Below are 22,883 nucleotides of genomic sequence, written 5' to 3' on the forward strand. Positions count from 1 at the left end.
ATTTTTTTTTTATGATATGGTATGTTAAAATCTTTGTTCATTTGGCTCTTAAAATGTCCTCCTAATGCAATGCAGTTTCTGATTGACCAGTTAATGAAAACAGCTTAAAGTGGTTACTCCAAGACCTTTGCTTCTTGTGAGTGGCTCATGGAATTTTGAACACTATACTTGAACAGTGTAGGATGCCAAGGATTCTGCTGGCACAAAGCCTATGTTTAACCCAAATGATGTTCATTCACATGTGTGTTTGCAATAGTGACTACTGCATCAGAAACAGGTGATCCATAAGATAATTCAAAAGGACCAGCTTCTTCCAAATGTATTTTGGAGGTAAATTCCTGAAGTTCAGGCCTTTGACTCACCTCTGCAAAAACCACTTTATTATAACTCTCACACTTGAAAAAAAATTAGCAGCAACTATCATGCATTACTTTTTCCCTCCTAAGTATTATACACCAAAGGCATAATAATTTAGTTAAATACTGATGAAACTTTTCTGGAACAGATTTTCTGCTTAATCACAAGAGCTTCAAGTTAAGCTTAAATGGCCTCCATCTGACCAGATCTTTTCTTCAAATTGATGGAAAAGAAGTTTAAATTTTTGTTGTCTCAAATGTCAAGATCTACTAGTGGCAGGAAATGCATCTCTTGAAATTAAAGCTATATTCAGTGTCCTTTGAAGTGGCTTTGTTAATGCAAATTGTCACTTAAGTGGAGAAGTAAGCACTAAGAAGCAGAATCTTTTGAAGGGCAGAAACCCTACTAGGGGTTGAAATAATTCCACTTAACTAATGCAAAAGTACAGGCAGGAAACAGTCTGAACAACATGCCTGGCCACCCCTCCTCCACTACGAACCCCAAAAACCCCAAACAGCTTCACCCAACAGAAGCTCACAGAAGACATTAGGTGTCAAAGTTCTAGTAGTACCTGTGAGCCAACCCATCACAGAGCAACTGCATTTGAAACATATTTCAAGCTGATTATAGGAGGACTGGTGTGCATATAAAAGGTTCTTCTTTCACAATATGCACCCTGTTAGGTTAGGATTAATTCTAAGGTAATATGAAGAAATAGAACTATTTTTTAAGTATTTCCTTTTATATACTTTGTTCATGCTGATAGAATGTTCACTTTCACTTCTGGTAGATGGTGGGGCTGAATACAGCTTATCCCCTCTGACACCAGGTTGGGAGCATAAAAAACCTCCCCAACTCATGTTGATTTTGCATCTGGCCTCATCACTCTGTAGGATATTCCTGGCACTGAAGGATGAAAGGAGGTAAAACAATTGCAGTAACAAGGAAACACACTAATGCCCAGTGTAATTCTCTAAAAGAAACAGAAAATAGCAATAATAGTAATTAGAATAGCACTCAAGTTTTTATCTTTTCCTTACTAGTCTCTAAAGAGAATACCAAAGGTTGACTCCACACAACATTTCTGACAACCCAGAGACCAAAAGTTTCACAAGACCAAAAGTTGCACACACCCATTCAGGTTTATGGTTTTTTTAGACTCTTTTTATTTTGTTTTGAAAGAAAAATGTTCCTTCCCAAATATTCAGCATTCTTACAGATGTTTACTGAAAAGTGCAAAAACATAACTAATTTGAATTCACTTACACCAATTTCCTTTTTTCCCAAAATAGCTGGTTTGATAAGCAGATCAAAACCAGTTACGAATGTTTCACTGTGGGATTACAAACACATTTTTAAGCAGAGAAAATATTAAGAAAAAATATGTAGTGAAAGACCAGACCAAAAAAACCCAAGCTGTTATGCCTTCCAAGTTGTCTCTGTTCTTATAGCAAAGGACTACTATAATTCTTTTAATAGATGTGAAAGTCTTAATAGAGGTGAGTTCCCAATGGAAGCAGATTTCAGGCATAATTTAAGTATCACAGTTCCATGGGAAATTACTTTTTTGACAATATGTAACAAGATCACCACAGTTCTTTTGATTCTGAAAAGGAAAAAACCCCACTCGAATCTCTCTGCAAGAGAAAAGATCTTTATCAACATAAAACTGAAGGTGATACTTAAAATATTTTAAACCCCAAAATATATCTGCATTATACATAAACATGTGATATATAACCAGAATTTGCTTATGTTCTGCTCTGAACAGGCAAAAGTAAAAAACTGAAACTAGTAATTAGTAAGCAATAATCACAGTTTTATGCCAAAAAAAGAAAAGCAGCTTTGACAAGATTTTATACTTACATTCTATACCAACAATGAATTTCAAAATAAAACCCTAAGATACTCTTAAGTAACAGTTTTAATTTTTAATAACTTCATTTTTAGATCAAAGTACATACTGGATACAAATACTACAGATATGATGAGAAACAGCTCTAAACTAGGGTTCTCTTTGCTACTAATTTAATTACAAAGAAGAAAAAACCAAATCCAAGCAAGGTTACCCCTCCCATTTTTACTAATCTTTTTTCCAAGGTGGCTGCTTTTTCTGGAAGTTTCACTTGGTTAGGTTTATTCTTCTCTTCATACTGAGACAGATGTTAAATCCATGTAAGAAAAAAAAAAAAAAAAAAGGTTAGTGTAAAAGCTTCTTAAGTAGATTATGAAGTACCCACACCTAAGAATCTGCATGTATCTAGGATTGATATTACTTCTTTCTGTCTCTGTCCTACTTAATTTGAAATAAATGTGTATAAATGTTCATCTTATCTGACGTTCAACCATTCTGCAACGTGTATTAGAGAAACCAACTGTTTATTTACAAACTTAATTGCTCAGAAGTAAAACACTTATTATTAGATGCTTCAAAAATCTAGTAATGAAACAACTGAACTCAGACTATCAAATACTTTAACTAGAACTTCTGCCATTTAATTACTAAAAAACCTGTTGATTTAAAAAGGAAGTTAAATATGTAACAGATCAGATTTTTTTGAAATTAAAGGGAGAGGGGAAAGTACCTGACAGATGCCTTCTCAAATACATGTTGAGCCTTAGTGAAATCTTGTCATAAAGAACTGCCAGGGTTCAGTTCTGATTTCCTACCTCAGTTCACAATACCTGGAAGTTGATCTCATTTACTGTACTTTCAAAAATTACATGCTACAGACATGCACTGCTGGCAAAGTCTTGTCATGACTAGGCTTAGAAAACAGTACAGAAGACTTCCAGGGAATTTATACAAACATTTTATGTAAGAGTTTTAACTGTTTCACTTAAATTCACATGTTCATAATAAACACTTGGGTGCTCTACAGTCAAAACTGCTCCATCATAAATTAAGCAGCACAAAAATATCTTGTATTAAAGTATTCATAAATGAAATTCATAAAACAGGATTTTAAAAAGAAGGATTTACATTTTTGACGTAATTAGAAGGCTGTTTCACACAGGAAACAAAGACATCATGCTTTGTCTTGACAGCTATAAAACCTTGCATACAGATAAAGTCAAGTGGCACCAAACCTGGAACCCTCCCAGCCCTTATAACTGGCCTGCATATGTAAGAGGCAAATATATACACAATTGATGATTGCATATGCAAAAAATTAATAAATAGCTAATAAGTTATTTGCCACAGTCTCTAGTTAATATATTTGGTGCTAAGTGATTTATTGGGAGAAAGCTGTTATATTACATTAAATTTACTTAAACTACAGGAAATTGCATTAGTAGCATTTATACTCAAGGTCCGAGTTCCACATGGCTTCGTTCAGCAACAGATTCCTTTCTGACACTGATGCTCCATTTACCCTACCCCAGCAGCCGTTCATTTTACCAGCCTATTACTTAAAATGACCCCATCTGACAAGAGAGTGTCACTGTGTTGGTTTGAGAATGACTGATGTGGTGCTAACATCTAGCCTTGACCTCTCCCACCCTCTTCTTTTGTCACTCTGCAGAGTTATCTGGGATGCCTCCCATTCAATCCATAAAACCTTAGTATCTTCCTTGAGAGTCAATAATTCCAAACAAAAGATTCCTTAATTAAAATGTAAGTATTCAGCATGGCATCTATGCCACAGTGGTTGCCCAAGAGCACAGGGATACATTCCAATTAATTCTTTCATGCAGTAGAAAGAAAAAGGTAGACTGTGCTTTCTCTTTTGGAGATTCTCCACACTGCCGTGGAATATTAGAGATTATTTCTCATTCCGTCCATGGAAAGGTGGAAGGGGGAGAGATCGATGCAATGTCCAAACTAAGGCTAAACAGCCTTTGGCAGAACAAGGTATGAAACATTTCCCTGACAGATGTCACATTTTAGATTGCATCAGAAATGTGTACACAGTATTTAACAGCCTCACTCACACACACCCACCTCCACCACGAGGTCCTTCAGTCTGCCAACTTCTTCTCCCAACTTTTTAACACTGCAAATCACATCTTTGCAGACTTCAATATAACATTCAGTCGGTGCCCACTGCAGTACCATCTGTTAATAATTACAGTTATTTGCCATAATTACATAATTGTAGATTATAATTTAATATTCTACACTTAATGTATCACAAATGACAGTGCCAGAAAATGTTTATAACTGCATTTATGCTGGGTTTTAATTGTATGATTTATGCATAACAAGCTACTACTCCCTAGCAGCCTTTGTTGGAAACTTTTGTCATCTTAACTCTCCTATCAGTAGAAACATGAAGAAACAAATCTATCTCTTTTAGTTGTGTGGCCCAACTCTTTGAAATAAATTATTTTTAAGAAGTGTCCTTTAGAGAAAGAGCATTGGACAGCTTTATGTAACTATATAATAACCAAGATGGTTGACAAATATTCATAGTTTTTATTTTACAAGGTGGAACAATGCACTCAAAATCAATCCTCTGTTTGATTGAATACCTTGTGAGAATTTTTGAGGAAATGGTTATTCATGGTCTGCACAGGAATGATCAGCTTACTACACTCTTTATTCAACTTCTGAAGAAACTTGAGCAATTCATCTTCACTAGAAAAATAAAATTATATTTTGTTATTTGTCAAATGCTGTAACTTTTTGCAATCTGAATATTACCTATGGATTTCCAACACTGGTTAATGAATTAGACATGCAGTTTCATAATATGCAAAAAACCCAGTATCATTTTAGAAGCGAGCAGGTAAAGATATTTAACATCTTAGCCAGTTGGTTTTTTTCTTTCTTCTTGTTGGTCCCATCCCCTCCCTCCCCTGCCTTATTTTGGAAGGACAATATTTCTGATCTGCAGCTTACATTTTTGAGGTAGATGTGAGGAAAAAAGTCTGGTTTGTACTTTGGAGCTAGGATTGAAATGACTAGGTTTAGGGTCATTTAGTCTCCAACAGAATTGAAGAAAATAAGAATTCAGTAATATGGGCTTGGCCCTTGGATCTGGAAACATGTAACTGAGAGCCCAAAATACCTGATGTTATCTATTTTGAAGAAAATTCTTACTTGGTACTCAAATATAAAGCAGGAGGATAACTCTCAAAATTAGTTTGACCCATGTCTCCAAAAAGTGAAGGATAGAAAAAATTAACAGATTATTTTCAGCTTTAAGTTTCTAGAGCTTCCACATGACACTGACTCAACTTTACTGGAATGTCTGAGAATTTCAGTCTAAGTCATGGTGCTGGCCAGAAATTTGTTGCCACTCACCAGAAGAGGGAAGAAAGGCAAGGAAGATCATCCAATTGCTTTTACAGAGTGAGCTCTCAAAACCCTGAAACTCCTGAGAAGAGTCTGTATCTCCAGCAGGAAAGTTTCTGCTAACTCTAAGCTATTTGGGAGAATGACAGGCAGGGCCAAAACAAGAGACAATTATAATTCTTACTGCAGAACTTCCTATTCTGAAGATTCATATGATCTAAATAAACTAATTCAGACTCCATTTTCCTCCATTGTCCAGGTAATCTGCTATTAAACCTAAATGCAACATACTCGCACCACGTGCTTCTTGCTTCTGAGGGCAAAATGGTATCTAGGAAATTTGTGAAAAGGTAAATTAATCTACAGGCCAATGCAGTGTAAGTATCTAAATGAAGATGGAATTCAGGCCATAGAGTGTAACAGAGTGCTTTCCTTCAACTCTGGGCACAGGATCATTAGAATTTCTGCCACTGCTCAGGACATCTGTGATTTGCAATAGTGCTGAACTGTTAAAACTTAACATTTAAAACAGAAATATATAGAAGCATTAATAGGCATGTTGGAGGTTTAAAACCAATACTGCATGTGGTTTTCATGAAGATTGGGAAGTACAAAAGCCTATTGGTTTGTTTTTATAGAATAAACTATTGCTTGTTTCAGAAAAATGTAATTAAACTGAGTATTACAGGTAAAGAACCCAAACACTAAACATCTGGAGATAGTCCGAAAGCTTCTCCCACATTACTTTAGTCAAGCCATAATTACAAATATTTTCTTCTACTTAGAGAGATAACTTTTTAGCTGTCTGGGATCAGTTACGGCACCTTTTGTGTTTTATCACAAAGGAAATTATCTTTCGGAATTCTGAAAGGATTCTTGGCAAATATAAAATATGTCATGGGCTTGAATTAGGGTGGGGGAAAAAAAAACATTTATTCTATCATACTACTTCACTAAACCATAGCTCTTAAAAAACTCCCCGTCTTAACGTAGAATTTTATACCTGTTGCAATGACATGCTCTTATATTTAGAAATGGAAATAAGTCTTCAAAAAATTATCACTTTAAAAAAGAATTAACGGCTGTCAAAACAACAGTGGCTAAACACTGCTAGACACTCCATAAGTTTATAATCAATCAGTTCAAGATTTTCTACTATGTTAGTTTTTCTATGACTTAATGACTGATTCTCCTTCTCACAGAATGACTTTGAACAAGTGAGAAGTAAAATCTTTATATAATAGCATGTAAACATTGCCAAAGATTTTAGTCTAAAGGTCAGATGCCTAGAATACATGTCAGGCAATTTTCTAGAAAATTCTGCAGTGCCTGCCACGACTGAAATGCTGGCATATTTTGCACACATGAATCTTCAATTATTTTCTGGTTTTGAGAACTACATACGATCTACACCGACACTATACTGGGAATAAGGTATGTCACCGGTGTGTGAGACTGCACCAGATAGTGCGTGGGTATTTCACTGTATTTGGCCACACACAGTGAATGGGTAATTTTTGGATTTCTCTACTTACTCCCTCTGTTCAAATTTTTAAGCTGCTCTGCTTGAATATATGTACTAAACACTACTGTGGAACAATCGGAAAAAACCCATATATTTTAACAAAAAAATGCATAAAGCTTAAACTGGGCAAAGTCCCCTTAAACTGTAGCTAATTTTTGCTTGCTGAAGAGTCAACACCCTTTTCCAAAGGCACTAACAGATTCCTGGTCTACCACCTCAGCTCAGCAGAAAAGTCTCCATCTTAATACAAATGTCCTAGATGGTATTAAAGTATGTATGCTGTTTCCGTATCTTACTGGTTTATATCCTCCTGCATGCTGGAACTTTAGTTCTTGCAGTATATGCAGTAGATGTTCTTGCAGCACAAGTACATGTTTGCAGCTCTTCTGAAAGTACACAGGTGTTTTGATGGACAATTACAGAATCATAGAATAGTCTGGGTTGGAAGGGATCTTACAGATCATTTAATTCCAATCTCTCTGCCAATGCTATGATAGGGACAGCTTTCACTAGACTAGATTGCTGAAACTTTCATCCAACCTGGTCTTGAATGCTATGGGAATACCCATAGCTTTTCTGGGCAACTTACTCTAATATCTCACCACCCTCACAGTACAGAATTTCTTCCTTACATCTCATTTAAAGCTGCCCTCCATCATTTTGAAGCAATTCCCCCTTGTCCTATCACTACATGCCCTTGTAAAAAGTCTTTCTTCAGCTTGCTGGTAGGCCCCTTTTAGGTCTCTCTAAGGTGTCCCCACAGTCCTCTCTCTTCCAGGCTGAACATCTCCAAGTCTCTCAGCCTGTCTTCATAGGACTAGTGCTCCAGCCCTCTTGGTCATCTTTAAGGCCCTCCTCTGAACTCCCTCCAGGCTGATGTCCTTCTTATCTGGGGCTCTTGAAGCTGGTTGCAGTAGTCCAGGTAGAATGTCATAAGAGTGGAACAGACAGGGAGAATCCCCTCTTGACATTCTGGCCACTCCTCTTTTGATGCAGCCCAGGATATGGTTGGCCTTGTGAGCTGCAAATGCACATTTGTTGGGGCACACTGAGCTTCTTCCAGCAGTTGAATTTGATGATCCTTGCGGGTCTCTTCCAGCTCAGGAAATTCTGTGTTTCTAGGATTTTCATCAACCAATATTCCCAAGTCCATCTCCTCAGGGCTGCTCTCAATCCATTCTCTATCCAGTCTGTACTTGGGCCTGCTGAACTTCATGCACCCACCACTCAAGCCTGTCAAGGTCTGCCTGGATGGTATCCCTTCCCTCCAACACACCACACAGCTCGGTGTCATTGGTACACATACTGAGGGTATACTCAGTCCCAGTCTCCATGTCTACAGCAGAGATGTTAAACACCACCAGTCCCAACATCAACCCCTGAGGAGTGTCACTTGTTACTAGTCTTCATCTGGACATTGAGCCATTGCCCACAACTCTTGCCCAGTGTGAATATCCAGCCAATTCCTTATCTTTGAGTGGTTTCTGAATGAAATGTCCTCACAGAACGGAAGAAACATCAAAGTCCTCTATCAGGACATGAACGCTCCACTCTCCCAGCCCATCTCAGTTTTTCAAGAGCTTCCTCAAATGCCTCGTATGTCCTCCCAAGTCCAACAGCTCAAACTTTGCATTGTGCTGCAAAAATATTCCTCAAGCAGGCCACAAAGTCTCTTGTTCATAAACCAAGTAATGGATAAAGATACCAGCACAGCACCAGCACTGGAAGCAATCAGTTATGAACGACTGGTTGGGAGTGGAATACATACTGGACAGTCTCATGGAACTGGGACTCTAACAACACAATGGCAGGATCATTAACATGACTGCTAATGCACAATGTTAGTGCATTAGCACTATTGCCTCCAAAGCATGGAGACATGCACAGATTGAATTTGAACCCAAGCACATTCTTTGGGCTGATGAACAACATAACTAACAGGGATACCAGCCTTACAGCATTCAAATAGTACAGACAGCTCTCCCCAGTACTTTGGAGAGGGAAGGGGTATCTTAAGAGTTCCAGCACAGCTGTCAAATCACTAGTCAAGAGGGATATACACACTTCAAAGAGGAACTGAACCATTACTATTTAATCCATTTTTAGTAGCTATACTTCTATAAGTTTGGGAACTTAGAAGAGGAAAGATATGAGCACGGGATTTAAATTCAGGTCTAGGTGTGTCTTCCAGGAAAAAAAAAAAAAGTACTTCCAGGATAAGAGATTTCAGAAACCTTAAGACTCCTTACTATATTGTTCATTTTTCATTTTGTGCTGGATGTGGAGAGCTCTAACAGTGCTTTGGGAACTTACTAAGTTTAATAAGGTTGCTGAGGAATGTACCTCTCAGTTCCATGGCCTGGCTTCCATGGTGCTGCAGAAGACTATACTAAAGAATGAGAAGTGTTGCAGAGTTGATGCCTTAATAGTATAATGAGAAAAAATATCAAGTTGGAATGGGGGTCTGAAGGAGTAACACTTTCTTAAAAAATTTTCCCTACTGATTTAAATGATCTACGATAGGGAAAATAGCTTCTAAACTGCTTAATTGGTAAGATAAAAAGATTATATATTTTAAAACCAGTTAAAACTGCATCCAGCGGAAAACAATGACAAAATCTGGAATCTAAACAGAAGTAGCATTTATGATTTAAGATATACATGTATAAGGTATTATTTTATGAGCTGAAAATTAAAGGCCTATGCAGAAGTTGCATGCATCTCTCCCTCCTGCATTTTTTTTAATTGCATCTTACAATCAGACAGATTTGATTGGAAGACTAACAGAGCCTACCTTGTCTATGCTTCCAACTTTCTTTGTGCAAAACACACCCACCACCAACTCTCATAATCCACTAATTTGCATATTTTCATGAATGTTTTGCATTAAGAGATAAGGGTGTGAGACAATTTTACCTTTGAGCCACAGAAAATAACACGGTCACCTTAAATAGTTAACATTTCCTTAGATATACTGTTAATACCTCAATTCCAGCTTCATAACTTCAGAGAGGTCTTCAAATTTTTTTTCTTCTGTTTGCAGATCGTTAATAGCATCTAGGAGTTTCTGCTGATCTCCAGCATTTGTAATGCCAATCTAAATTTAAAGAGCAATTCCAAATATTACTTACTTTTAAATTTACTAGACACATTTCGCTAGCTTCTAAATATTAAGATTTAAAAGAAGTTCTTTTTAAGTTATTGCGACCAGCTATAATGTATGTAAGTGACAAAAGAAAAAATAAAACCACAGAAAATATTCAGTGGTACAGAACAAAATGACAAAAGATAAGGAACTGCCAAACTGAAACTGCACAGGTTACTCAGAAAATCTGTTTAGAGTTTATTGAAAACAATAATAGCATTTTGCCTAAGTATTGCCTAAGTCTTGTTAGGCTTCCCATTTCAGAATGATCTGAGTCATCTCTGACAGCAATATAACAAAATATCATGATGGTAACACAGCATTAACTCAGAAATAAAGAGTAGAAACTATCAAATCAGAATTAAATGGAGAATTTTACAGGAAGACATCTTTTTTAACTGGAGGAAAACACAAAAGATATATACTATGTAACAGATTCTCCAAGTGATGCCTGGAGCAGAAAGCACTGGCAGATGTCCTATCCATCAAGTATCTCAGATTAAATTTTAAGTCATATTTAAATCCTAGGCTGAGTTTTCTTGTAGAACACTTAAAGAATAAGAATAGCTCATTTGTTAAAAGGGAAATGCTTCTGTTGCACGTTCAGTATTTCCCCTGCTCCTCTGACAGGCTGCTGTGCAATGCAGGACTTCTGGTGTTAGCAGCCTTAAGATGCCCCTTCACACAAGTGAAAAATCCCTCGACTTTGCTCCTAACGTGCCAGCTGGAGTACCTGACTCTACAGGAGTAGATGACTCTGGTATTTGAGACTCAACAATTACAGAGTCTCCAAACTTAGACTATGTGGGATCCTCACTGATATTCTAAGGACTTGAAGTTACCTTCTGCACCCCCAGGAATCTGGAAGATGCAGTCTCCCAAACTTCTGTCACAAAGAATTTTGAATGAACAGCTGACAATACACATCAGATCGACATTATAGGAAGGAGATTGTGCCTAGAGAAATGCTTGCTTTTATCTGAGACACAATGTTCTGACACCCATTGCTCATTGTGACTGCAAAAAACTGTCCTCCAGGTTCTCCATCAATTAGAGGTAACAAATAACTATGGGCTCACCAGTGTACTGTTAAACATTTCAAAACCATCTTAAGTTTATTGACAAGTAAGTTCTTCAGTAATGAAAAATCCCAACAAGATTAATTGGGAATTTAAATACAGGTGTCAAGAACTTTTGAGTTTGTAATAGGATTCCATGGGTCCCTGAATAAATTGTACTGAAGTCTTTTTAGGAAATACCACTAGCAGCCTTAAGACAGAAAGATCTGGGTTTCCAATAAATAATTTGCTTCACTTGTCTTGAGCTGTAAGTTTGCTCAATTCATTAGTTCTCAGGTTTGCCTTGTGAAGCCCTATCTGGTATGAACAAATATTTTCTTAAGGCTTGCAAAGCATTACAGCAGTCATTTTATCATGAATAAGTAAGCAGATTTCTACAACAGCAGTTATTCTTGAGGAATTAAAACTGTCTTGCTTAACATAGGAAACTATTGTGAAGACTGCCTTTGCTTTTGACTCCACCTCCTCATTCCCAAAACCAGCAAGTCAGGATACAATTCCCCTAGAAATAAAACATCCTTTTGTTCTTCTGCAAATGGATCACTAAGCACCACCACATCTTCAAAATACATGTCAGGAAGTAAAGAATGTGATAAATGTCACTATAGCCTTCTACCACCATAGTAATTCTGCACTTAGTGGTTAAAGTGCAGAAGTTAAGAGATAGAAGGTTGGTAGATCAGTCCAAACTACTTCCCAATTTCCAGAGCATCTCTGCAAGAACATGAAGTGGGCCAGAACCTGACAGCTCATGCAATAATGAATGCATGGAACAACCAAAGTGCAATAAGCCCTTCTTGATGGTTAAGTGAATTTTTAGGTTGGTGTTGGTTCACTTGTGCTCTACAGTCCAAATTATGCAACTATTACTGTGAAGTGGCCATGTTTAAGAATGCACAAGTGCTGTACAGTAATTTGGCTGTATCTGTAAAACAGACTATAAGCACTGTCAATTTTAGCCAGACCAACTCTAGGAACACCTATTTTTTTCTTTACTTAAATACATACAAAGCAGCCCCTTGAAATCCAAGCCCCAAGTTCACTCCAGCATGAATGTGACAAGAGGTGAATAAGACTACCTCAATGCCTGAAAAATTATATACTGCACAGATAAAACCAATCAAGCTATGCACAAACCTGACATCAATGCCACTCTGCCCAAGTAACCACTAATTTTAATAATCTGACACATTTCTGTCAAATATTAGATGCTTTTTTCAGAGTGGCGGCAGAGGAATGAGTCCTGGAACTGTGATATAGACATACATAGACCAGATAATTATCCAAATATGTAGTTAAAGTTCTGGATTATATTTTGAATTTTGATGTGTCAAGTTTTCATTATACATTCTCAAATCCAAAACAAGACACCAATTTCTCTTATTCTATACTAAATAAAATGTAAGAAAAAAAAATTTAGTCCTAAATGCATCCAGAAGTAAAATGACTTCTCTTGCTATTTTATGAGAAAAATGCTTAAAACAAAATAAAAAATGTGAGCCTCGTTAGTAGTGCAGACAAAAACCTCCAAACGTTGAATAGACATGTCCCAGTATATTGAACACATTTTTTCCAGAATGGAACAGTTTATAAGGTTAAGGAATGCAAGGATTTCAGTTTGATAGACTCATTGTTTAGGCTCTGTTGTAGAATACAGATAAAGATATTTACAGAGAAAATATCTTCCTATATGGTTTGATGGAGGAAAGCATATCATGTTAATGACAGGATTTCTCCCCAGTTCTCTGGATAAAAAGCAGCTTGGTTCAGAGGCATCCATCAGAGGTCATCATTAATCTTTGTAGTAATAAGATCCAGGCTCTTTAAAACAGCTGGCTGTTAGCTGAAGGTCTGCTATCACAGTAAAAACTTTAAACTCTGAAGTTACAAGGAAACAGATTAGATTTGTTCTATTAGCAGTGCAGGGAGAAACCCTTAGCAGAGCTCTAAAACGAGACTGCATAAAGAATTTAGGATAACTTATGAAGTGCTAATAAGCCAGGAGTGTTATGCCATTTTTTAATGTCTCCTCAACTGAAGACTCACTAATTAATTTATGTCCACGCACAAAGCATGACTTATTTTTCCTGTTTCCTGCTGTTGCACAGTTAGCAGACAAAGCAATTAAATTCTTACAGATATTATCTTCCTGTGTAGAAGCAGCTGATCCATGTAGTTATATCAGTTTGTTCAAAGCTTTGTTTGCTTTCATAATAGCAAGCCTCAAACAATTTAGAACACTGAAACAGAGTTATTGTTTTGAATGAAATTACATGTCTTTGGAGAGGGAACCATAAAGCTTAGCCATTCACTGAAGTCCACAATTCTCTCTTCTTCCCACAACGTTTCCTGGACAAAAACAAGTGATAACTACAATACTAAAGCAAGTGATCAATATGATAATACACTCAGACCAATTTACAGTTTAATGCAATCATGCTCAACACAGCAGCTCACAAAATATTGAGAAGATATCCACAAGAATCTCCTTAAAGGACAAAACTACTATCAGTAGGGGCTTTAGAGTTCTAAAAATTCCAGGACACCAGAATGCTGTCCAATGATCCTGAGGCTTCAGAAAAGCAGTAACATGAAAACATACTGACATGTCTTATAATATTTTGCCCTAGATGAACTCTTAAACATCTCTTCATTGACAAAGCTCCCTATGTGAACACCCCCTGAGAATACAGAATTACTTGTGACTTCTGTCAGAAAAATGAATTACTCAGTTACAAGACAAAACATCAAGAAAAACAATCCTTGTTGATTGTCCTTGTAACTTGTCCACTCTAAAGGAATACAACGTTGGATCCAGCTGCCAGAACACACACCTCCTTGGTACCAGGATTAGGAGAAAAAAAGGCTGACACTAAGACATGGCTAGCTCCAGTAGCAGGGAGTAGTCTTTAAGCTGCTGTTTTTACAAGGTGTCTTTGGAATCCCAGACCAGAGATTCCAAACCTCCCCAGTACAGGGTGCTCAGAAGAATCCTGCAGCCTGAAGTACTTAAGTTGTTCCAATCAAACTCCTATAACTGGATTTTATTATAGCACCCCCCTGTAAGCACGGAAAGTCCTTTCACTTCTCACAAGAAAAATTCCAGCAAAGAATAAAAAAAAATAAAAAGAATAAAAAAAAAAGCAACCACCACATCCCAACTGAGAATTCTACAATTTAAACAATTTAAATGTAAAAGAGCTCTTCTTTCTCCAACAAAAACTACCACCTCACAAAGAAGGAGCACATCTAAATTAGTTGTTTAGTATTATCTACTGCTATTCCTGGCACTGATTTCCCTTCAGAGAAATCACAATTAAAACCTAAAAAAGGTAACAACTAAAACTTAAACTAGAACTATTTCTGGTTCACCCCAATCACTCACTGGTCTGTGAGATTACACACTTCAGAAAAATCCTGTCTATATTAATATTAAAATTCAAAAAGTTGCAGAAGATGCTGAAGAAATTCTTGCAAGGTTAGACATTTATAATGAGAAGTTAAGACACTGAAAACATTTAAAAAAGAGGCAAAATTAAATTAAATTCTAAAGTAGCAAACTGACCTGTATTAAGTCATCTTTTTGCATGATCAGAAGTTGTCTTAAAGTTATACCTTGTTCCTGTACAAAACAAAGGGGTTTCTGCCATCAAAAAGAATTTCAGAATAAAACAGTTTTAACTTGATTTTCTTCCCTGTTTTACTTCAGTTTTCAGGAACAAAAATAGGTACAAAACATCAGTATTGAAGCAATAAAGTTCTGTCTAGTTTAGAAATAACAAATGTTGTGACTAATGCACATAATCAAGAAATCCAATTTAGTCCACTGCAGTTTAACCTCCCATTTTATAAATAATTTTCTGTTTAAGGAATGCAGTAGGTGCATTTTGCCTTCACAGATTACTTCACAGGTAGCAAATATACCACAAAATTACCTCCAATAATCCTCTAATGTGTTCTAGACCAAGACCATGTAAAAACACTTCCATGTCATGAAAAGTTGAGTAGGAACTGTAAAGAAAATTAATGAGATTGGATTTAGAAACAGTGGAAATTAAAAAAAGAAAAAAAACAATAAATCCATAACAAAATGTTACAGAAAAGCTCCCCAGACATAGCACTTGGGAGGAACCTGAAGCTGCACACACCTGCTGATGACATAAGTACCTTATAAGCATACAACTTAATCTATCAAAAAATTATAGATGTCTTTTCTGTCTAGGAAGTTGAATTGAGCCCAAAGGAGATGACTTTTGTACATAAAGGTCATTTTAAGTCACAAAACATTCCAAATGAACCTTAAAGTTGGGTCACAAAAGCCCGAAAAATGTGGAAGTGGGGTTAAGGAAGGTAACTATGTATTCTTATCAAACAACATTAATATTAATTGGATTCAGTCCACAACTGGTACCCTTCTGGTTCCAGTTAAGCCAAAAAATGTTAACAAGGAAACAGGACTGTCTGTAATTAAATATAGTGGAAATTACTCCATCAAGAAACTTGACAGAAGACTAATGTTCCAAATGTAGACTGAGGAAGTAGTTAACACTGAACTGTAGGTTCAGAGTTTAACACTTGTAAACAAATATAAAATATCAACGTTGATCACCACTCTACCAATGGATATAAAAGTATATGAGGAAAAATAACTAAACAATCAGATAAACTGTAATGAAATTAATTAAATGGAAGAGCAAATCCTACAAAATCCTGAAAGGACTACTGCACTTGCTACAACAAACTCTATCCAAAATCCTGACTTATGACAATACTTTGCTCTGTCTTGTTGTATGTCCTGAAATGAAGGTTTGCCTCCTCTTCCCCTCAAAAACTGAAGGAGCATCTTGAGTGCCATCACACGGCATGTACAGGGCAGCCAAGGAAAGGGGCCCAGCCAGCACGGGTTTAGGAAAGATGGGTCCTACTAGACCAACATGACCTCCTCTGAAGACAAGGTGACCCAGCTAGTAGATGAGGGAAAGGTTGTGGATGTTGTCTTATCTAGCTGGACTTCAGTAAAGCCTCCAATACTGTCTTCCACAGCATTCTCCTGGAGAAGCTGTCAGCCCATTGGGTTAAAAACTGGCTGCATGCCCAGGCCCAGAGAGTGGTGGTGAATGGAGTTACATCCAGCTGGCAGTCACTGGTAGTATTCCCCAGGGCTCCGTGTTGGGGCCAGTCCTGTTTAATAGTTTATCGATGGTCCAGATGAGGGGATCGAGGTTACCCTGAGTAAGTTCACACATGACACCAAGCAGGGTGAGAATGTTGATCTGCTGGAGGGTTACAAGGCTCTGCAGAGGGACCTGGACAGGCTGGGTCAATGGGCCAAGGCCAACTCTATCAGGTTCAATAAGGCGAAGTGTTGGGTGCTGCCCTTTGGTCATACCAACCCCATGCAGTGCTACAGGCTGGGGGAAGTGTCTGGAAGGTGGCCCAGCAGAAAAGGACCCTGGGGTGCTCACTGACAGATGAATATGAGCCAGCTTGTGCCCATGTGGCCAAGAAGACCAATAGTATTCTGGCTTGGATCAGAAATTGTGTGGCCAGCATGACCAGGGAAGAGATTGTCCCTGTGCACTCAGCACTGGTGAGGCCACACCTCAAGTTCTGTGTCCAGTTCTGGGCCCCTCCCTACAAGAAAGACATTGAGGGGCCGGAGTGTGTCCAGAGAAGGGCAACAAAGGTGGTGAAGGGTCCGGAGAGTGAGTTGTACGAGGAGCGGCTGAGGGAGCTGGAGTTCTTTGGCACAGGGAAAAGGAGGCTCAGGGGAGACCTTATCACTCTACAGCTGCCTGAAACAAGGCTGCAGCCAGGTGAGGATTGGCCTCTTCTCCCAGACAACCAGCAACAGAACATGAGAGCTGACCCAAGGGAGGTTCAGGCAGGATATGAAGAAGAATTTCCTCATTGAATGGGTGGTCAAGCATTGGAACAGGCTGCCCAGGGAAGTGGTTGAGTCACCCTATCCCTAGAAGAGTTCAAGAAATGACTGGACATGGTGCTTAGTATTAAGGTTCACTTGGCATGGTAGTGTTTAGTCAAGGGCTGGCCTCGTGGAGGTGTTTTCCAATCTAAATGATTCTAAAAACAGGATCTGGTGAGGCTTTGCCTGAAGTACTCTGTCTGAGACCACCTCATTGTGAACTGCCATCAGCCCATCAGCCTAATGCTACAAAACTGGAGCATTTCAAATTCAGCAGGACTAGCTGAGCAGGGGCATTATGACCAATCAGAACAGACTGTGGGCACTGCAAGCTGTCTTTTTAAGACCACGCAGCTCAAGCTGAAGGACACAAGTGGTTGGTTTGTTGAGGACTTCTTAGCCATATATCTTGTATAAAATCATATCAGGAATCTCTGAAGTTGCTGAAGCGGGTGCTGATTTCAGGCATAGGGCACCTTCAATCCTCAGTGTCAGGGGCACACTGCCAAAACTTCCAGAGCTTAACTGGTATTCATACTTAATTTTGACTTTCCAATTGTTTCAGGAAAAAAGAAAATAGCATAGCTCTTCTTGATGCAATGAAGCTGAACAGACATTCAGTGAAAGCATCAAAAATTTCACATGATAATGAAGACTTTATCTAAGCACAGAACAAGAAGTATGCAACAGGGGAGCACACAAATTTAACAGAGCTGAAATGAAGTGACACTGGCTCTCCTATACTTTACACTAAATGAGAGGAAAGAAAAATCTAGAGCATGCTTTTTGTTTATATTGCCAAGGAACTTTGTAATCTTATAAAATTGATCGTACATTAATATACTTACTGTGGACTCTTGGTAGCATTCCAAACAAAACACAATATGTATCAAAACAACTTAAGCATTGATATGAACAAATACAATCTCTTAGGAATTTTTATAAGCTAAAATTACACTACAACTGTATTTACCCAACACTGTGGTCAGAGACAGCAGTCAGAAATTTGCAGATAGCCTCTTGCTCAACTGTTTTATGGTATCTCCCTTGCACGTGATTTGCAGCCAAAGACAGCAAACTAAATATCTGGAACAGCCAAAATGAATTAATTATTATTAAAACTCAAAATGTAAAAAAAATATATAGGAGTAAGATCACAATCAATTACTACTTAAAAGGAACATGAAACATCTGCCACTTCTCTAAAGCATACACCTATAACAGGAAGTTAAGACTAAACTAGGAGTTCACCAATAGCGTTTCTGAATTAACTAAATTCCAGCGATGTACACAGAGCAGAGTGGTGTCTATCATATGGTCTAAAAAAAGCATCTGCCACTACAGAAAAAGCCAAACACCAACACAGTAGTTTCTGCTGCTTGTTTGCAAGAATTCTACACACTCAATGCAATAAGTTCTCTAAAGAACACAAGTCATATGCCTCTTTTAATGTCTCCATTTCTAGTGCATATATAAACATAACATTTATCAATTTACAACTGACAATCTAAGTTAACTATATCTAACAGACAGGGATTCTTTCAAACGATCAAAGAAGAAGCCTTCTGCTAGGCATCACTATGCAGTAGTGATGGATTGCAGACATTGAACTGCCTCTCTGTGGGTTTTGAGATAGTTACAGGAAAATTCAGCAAAAGAAATAAAACCTCAATAAAGATGAAAGAATAGTGAAACCACTTGCCAGAAATTTAAAACTGGACTAGCCAGTCCTATATACAGACACACAAGTATGTGGGTTGATGCTGGCTGGCAAATAAACCCCTACTGAGGCCAGCAGGATGGGGAGAATGAGATGTGTAAAAGTGAGAAAATTTCGTGGACTAAGCTAATACAATTTGATATGTGAAGGGGAAGAAAAACCCAAACCCAAAAGCTAAGTGATGCAAAAGCAGGAACTTGCCACCTCCCACCAATAGATGAATGGCCACTCACTCTCCAATTTTACTGCTGAGCATGATGTTAGAGGGCATGGAACACCCCTTGTGTCAGCTGGAGTGAGCAGCCCAGGGCTGTGCCCCCTCCCAACCTCTTGCTCACTCTCAGTCTACTCGCTAGAAACGAGAAACAAAGAGGGCCTTGATTCTGCACAAACACTGCTCAGCAATTGCTGAAACATTGGTGAGTTATCAACACTGTTTTGGTGACAATCCTAAAACACAGCATCCTACAGGCTGTTTGGAAGAAAAGTAACTCCCAGTCAAATCCAAAATAATACAAAAGAAAAATATTTTCTGTCCCAGAAAGAGTTTCTGCAGATATCATCTGTATGACAGCCCCATGGGTTGTCAACAGCCTGAAAGCAGACCCTGAAGCTAGAAGCAGCTCATGACCATTAAATATCTCAATACCATCTGCAAGACTTTGCACCACTTCTGTGAAAGTCAGCACTTCAGGTCAAGAGGCAACTGCCATATCTCAAGTGTGACAAGCCTGTATTCCCTCCATGTCAGAGAAAGTCATGTTATAAGACTATGACTGCAACTTGCTGAACAAGTTGTTTATCAAAGGCAGAAAGCATTTGTAACCCTTTCCAGTAACCTGAGCTAGCAGATCACTGAGCCTCAGACACAGATCTTGCTAGCTTCCACTGGCAGCTCTGTGCATAGTTATCATTTTTGCTCCTGCCTAGCCCTTGAGTCTGGCAGGGAAATAAAAAAAAAAAAAAAAAGAAGAAGAGTTAAGAAAAAAAGCTGTAAATTGCAATTCATAAGAGTGAATTATACATTTTTGAAGAGCCAGTGTAAAAAGCCACATCATTGGTAATAGCAACTCAGAACAAAATACACAGGAATATGGTCTGACTGACCTACCATGTATCATCTGATAACAGCAGTAAATGTATTTGTTTTAGGAGAACACATGTTGTCTTCACCAGCTCTCTACATTGATAATTAGAAGCGGCTCTTTCCATGATCTGAGGGCAAATTTACATTATTTTACACCTTCCTCCAGAGAACAGATTTTGAAAATGGCTAATACCAATTTCATTTTTTTTGGCTTTAGCTTTTCACTTCCAAACTTAATGTGAAACTATACTCTACAAATCAGTTTGATATCAGCATTCTCTCACGTACTTTGGCAGATAGGTAAAAAACAACACAATTTTCTACTTCTCATATCAACACAGCAAACATGAATAATCCCTTGTTTTGCGTTCTATGTCTAAAGTCAATGATTCTGAAAGAATAAAGAAAAAAGGTTTCAAAACACTACAGTATAGCCTTTACAGCACTGTGAAAAGCTATGATATCACAAAAAATAGCCTGTTATAAACAAACAGAAGTAGTATGCAACTAGCTGCTATAATGTAGTTATTGAAGTAATAATTCTACTGAAAATTATACAATTAATTAACAGATTTTTGACACACAACACAGAATTTGCATTTCTAAGAGAAATGAAATACCTCTAAATGTTTATTGATTTTTGCTAGCTCTGCTGCTGTTTTTTCATCCTTGGTCTGTAGATTTTTGTCAGCTCCTAGCTCAAGCAACTTCAAAATTACACTTTTATGTCCATGCTGTGCTGCCCATATTAATGCCTGCAAAGAACAACTTTGTTTTACCAATTTTACATATGAAGGAAACACCAACAGTTTCAATAAATAAAGCATGGTGCAATATGGAGACAAAGACTTAATTAATTAATGCAAGAGGATCTCAAAGTAGTGTTAAGCAGAAAATTATGAGGAATGTTTCTCAGAAAGCTGTACTTCGAAACAAGCTAGTGGATACTTGCTTTTTAAATTTTTTACCATTAAATACAACACACAAAATAAATCACTTACTGTATATCCATTTTCATCTTGGGCATTTATGTGTGATCCATGAGCAACAAGAAAAGCAACAACCCGAGGATAGCCTTTTCTAGCTGCATACATCAGTGCAGTCATTTGCTTCCTGAAAGAAAAAGTGCCGGTTAAAATAGAGTACACCAAAATGCATAATGGAAAAATAAAGGTTCCACACTTCAATTTTCATTAAAAAAATATTTTTAAAAGGCACAGTCCAAGTGATGTGTTCTACACACTTTCAATCCAAAGTTTGGAAAAATCCGCAGTTTCATCAAGGGCAAGATATAAATCACAACTGAATACATAAGAAAACGAGTATTGCAAACAACAACCATGTTCATAAATGCAAAACCCTCTCTGGCAGAATCGGTGTAAGCAAAAGAATCACAGAGCATACAGCTCTTACTGCTGTGCGGAGGCACGATGCAATAGCAGAGGCTGCACAACTATTACTAACAGTAACCCCGAGTACGCCCAAGTGAATTACATATACAGGTAATACTAAAGATCTTAACTTTTCAAGCACTAAAACTAAACACAATCTTAGTATTTTTACCCTTTATCCCATTTTTATCTTCTGCTCACAGAAGTTGCACCAGAGAAAGTTCAGATTAGATATTAATTTTTCTTGTTTTCCCCACTGAACAAGTGGTTAAGCACTGGAAGAGTTGCCCAGAGAAGCAGCAGAGTTACTGTTTCAGGAAGCGCTCAAAAGGGGCCTGGATGCAGCACTCTGGCATATGGTTTAGGAGTGGTTATGGTGGTGCCAGGTTGTTGGTCAGTCTAACATGATCTTGAAAGTCTCTTCCAATCTTGCCAATTCTATGATTCTATGAAGTGTATCTGTTGATACCTTCTTTCCCACACAGCTTACTGTGTCCTACTTAAGACACCACCCTTCCCATTACTTAGGTTTCTTATATCCCAAAACCATGAGGACAGAAGCCTACTGATCTGTCTTAGGGTATTTCCTAACCATATAGTATCCCATAATCATCTGTGCCCCTAAATCATTACAGTATCTTTAAGATCTTGTAGTAGGGGACCTTGTGTGTGTATATGTGTGTGTGTGCGTGGAGGTTGCTTTTATGCACTAAGTGGCTCCAGCCCAGCTGTTCCACCTGTTGTGCCCACTGTGCCGTGCCTTGCCATGGGGAAGCTCTTTGTCTGCTGCTGGAACAGCTCTGTGAGGCTCCTGCCTTCCAGGGAAGGCTCTCATGCCATCCTGTCACTCCGTCCTACAAAGCCTGAAGCTCTCCTGCCAGGCTCATTTCGGGAACAGGTAGTTTCCAGCACTTCAGGTCTCTCTTTGGTGGGGTATGAGGTCTAGCACTTAATTTTTTTCCCCATGCCTTTCAGCATTCTGTTTATTAATAAACCAATGTTTTTTCCGCTTTCATCTCTTATTATTCATCTCTTATTGGTGGAGAGAGATTGCTGGAATACTTTAAGGAGATGACTCATTCCAAAGTGTTCTCCTTTGAACTGCCTCAAACCAAGACATGATCTTATTGTTCTAGACATGCTTACGAGATGAAGCCATTGTAAAATATAGCTCAAAAACTTCTGTTTGCAAAGTATCTTCCCAGATCCATGACACATTCTTTGGTGGAACAAGATTGCAGAATTAAGGGAAAAAAAAAGCAGTACTGGAGGAAAAAGATTGTAGAGTTTCTGGTTGCTACTAAGTAATAAGATTTAAACCAAAATATTTTACTACTGTTTTTTTAATTAAAATCTATTGTATTTTAAAAAGCAACTGTTTTACATGAAAAAATACTAGATTTTGCTTGTG

The 22,883-nt window shown here is 37.8% G+C and overlaps 1 protein-coding gene across 1 annotated transcript in view; it reads right to left on the reverse strand.

Annotated features, from left to right (window-relative positions):
- Positions 1-1,560: 1,560 nt before the first annotated feature.
- ASZ1 (ankyrin repeat, SAM and basic leucine zipper domain containing 1) overlaps positions 1,561-22,883 on the reverse strand; it is a 34,901-nt gene continuing 13,578 nt past the window's right edge. Inside the window, exons 5-13 of the mRNA XM_005519243.3 lie at positions 21,083-21,194; positions 20,702-20,836; positions 18,248-18,360; positions 15,284-15,359; positions 14,914-14,970; positions 10,109-10,221; positions 4,834-4,939; positions 4,304-4,417; positions 1,561-2,510 (exon numbers count right to left, since the gene is read on the reverse strand). Of these exons, the coding sequence (XP_005519300.1) occupies positions 2,358-2,510; positions 4,304-4,417; positions 4,834-4,939; positions 10,109-10,221; positions 14,914-14,970; positions 15,284-15,359; positions 18,248-18,360; positions 20,702-20,836; positions 21,083-21,194 (979 nt within the window). The 3' untranslated portion in view covers positions 1,561-2,357. The remainder of the gene's footprint in view (positions 2,511-4,303; positions 4,418-4,833; positions 4,940-10,108; positions 10,222-14,913; positions 14,971-15,283; positions 15,360-18,247; positions 18,361-20,701; positions 20,837-21,082; positions 21,195-22,883) is intronic.

This window comes from Pseudopodoces humilis, chromosome 5 (assembly GCF_049639895.1).
Source record: "Pseudopodoces humilis isolate 2021_Gansu_Grassland_sample_001 chromosome 5, ASM4963989v1, whole genome shotgun sequence".
NCBI lineage: Eukaryota > Metazoa > Chordata > Aves > Passeriformes > Paridae > Pseudopodoces > Pseudopodoces humilis.